Genomic DNA, 1773 nt, shown 5'->3' on the forward strand with positions numbered 1-1773 from the left:
TTCATAGAGCAAATGCCAGTTTTAGACAGTAAAACACACCTTACATATATATTTTAATGAGAGACTGGGAATGTTTTAAAAATTGCACTTTTGCACATATCTTGTCTGCATGGAGGTTAGTCTGGAATGTTGACATAGATGGGTAGCAATGTATACATGTTAAAGACCAAAGTAGCATGGCTTGAACACATACCTGTAAGTATCCATAGGATACTGAGTTATATTTACATATATTTGGAAATGATGGCTACCTCTTAGGAGTGTTCAGAAAAGAGTGAGGGTGCTTTGAGTTGATGCAGTGGTGACCCAAGTTCCACCCTCAGGTTCATGGAGAGCATTAAGGAAGCGATGAACTGCTTCCCACCCCAACTGTCGTGGCTCGTAAGAGTGCTGTACGATGTGCTCCTAACAGCCAAGAGAGCTGACACCAGAGAGGTCAGCGCAATTTGTGTGGACTTGGTCTTCGCACTGTTTCTCTGTCCAGCCCTCATCTCGCCTGAGCCGCACGGAATCTGTGATGCACCGATCTCCCACATTTCCAGGTTTAATCTCATTCAGGTGAGTCATATGGCATTAGCTTAACTGCCACCTTTAGTATATCACAGAGTAAGAGATGGGATGTCTGTACACATAATGAGCTTACAGGGTTAAAAGAAACAAATTTCTGTATCAGTGTTTTTTTGTTTGCACATCTTAATATCTTTCTTTCATTTTTACAATGCAGGTTGCTCAGATACTGCAGGTGCTGGCAATGAGTCGCTGGGAAACACCAGATAGCAGACTCTCAGATCTGTACTCAAACTTTGACAAAGAGGTGAGTGTCCTTTACCTCTCAAGGTTACATCATATATTTAAGGCAGAGAGAGAGGAAAATAGGTGATGTATCCTTAATGGAGTTTAAATTACCATTAAATTGTGTACAGTGAGCAGTTGTTCCCTCTTTTAGCCATTTCTATGGCAATTGAGAAGTTACAGTCCCTTGAAAGAAGGTTTGAAGTTGATTTTTAGCCTCATTCACTGGGAAAATGCTTATGTTGCAGCCAAAGTCATAGCAAGTGGAGAAATTATATGATTCCCATGCAGTTAATTTTTTCCCCCAAGTGGCTTGCTTTACTTGGCATCTGGTGCGTGGTCCAGTGTGAAGCATCTGGTAGAAATCTGAATAGCTATAATGACATTATTTGCATTTACTAACCTGAGAGTTTATTTGGAGTAATTATTGATGGGAATTAAACATATGTTACGTATTGTCCACAGGTCATATCAGGTGTTGTGGACAGCATTGTGGAAGGGGGAGGGTCAGAGGCCCCTCCACCAGGTATCTCTTGTCTTAACAGTCCCCTGAGTACCTTAGTCCGGTCGTCAATACTGATCCCGGAGCCTCGTCTACATTCACTCGTCTCATTCCTTTTTAGTGTAAGTTGATTACTGGTCTTTTAGAGTTAGCAGGCAAAACGTATTTATGGATTTATGAATGTAATGTACTCTCGTGTGTGCTTTTATTTGTTTTCTTTTGTTAGACTATTTTCGTTAATTGATCTTTATTGGTAAATGCTTAAAATCTCCCAAGCTTATCTGAACAGATGACAGTGAATATAGAAATTTATAGCATTATTAATGACAATTTCAACATAATTTATGCCACTCACTCACAAATATAACCTATAAATTACCAAAATATTAAATATGTGTATTGATTGTGCATCTATGACAGTTTCACGTTAGTTCCTTTTTTTCAAGAGGATACGCTCTAGAAATAGATGTTTCTTATTG

At 39.2% G+C, this 1773-nt stretch overlaps 1 protein-coding gene across 3 annotated transcripts in view; it reads left to right on the forward strand.

Moving 5' to 3' along the window:
* Positions 1-1773, forward strand: part of LOC119591272 (GTPase-activating protein and VPS9 domain-containing protein 1-like) — a 17000-nt gene that overhangs the window by 7437 nt on the left and 7790 nt on the right. For all 3 annotated transcript variants that reach the window (XM_037939992.1, XM_037939989.1, XM_037939991.1), the window contains exons 7-9: positions 324-558; positions 725-814; positions 1258-1416. In XM_037939992.1, coding sequence (XP_037795920.1) covers positions 324-558; positions 725-814; positions 1258-1416 — 484 coding nt within the window. The remainder of the gene's footprint in view (positions 1-323; positions 559-724; positions 815-1257; positions 1417-1773) is intronic.

This window comes from Penaeus monodon, chromosome 28, assembly GCF_015228065.2.
Source record: "Penaeus monodon isolate SGIC_2016 chromosome 28, NSTDA_Pmon_1, whole genome shotgun sequence".
NCBI classification, from domain to species: Eukaryota; Metazoa; Arthropoda; class Malacostraca; order Decapoda; family Penaeidae; genus Penaeus; species Penaeus monodon.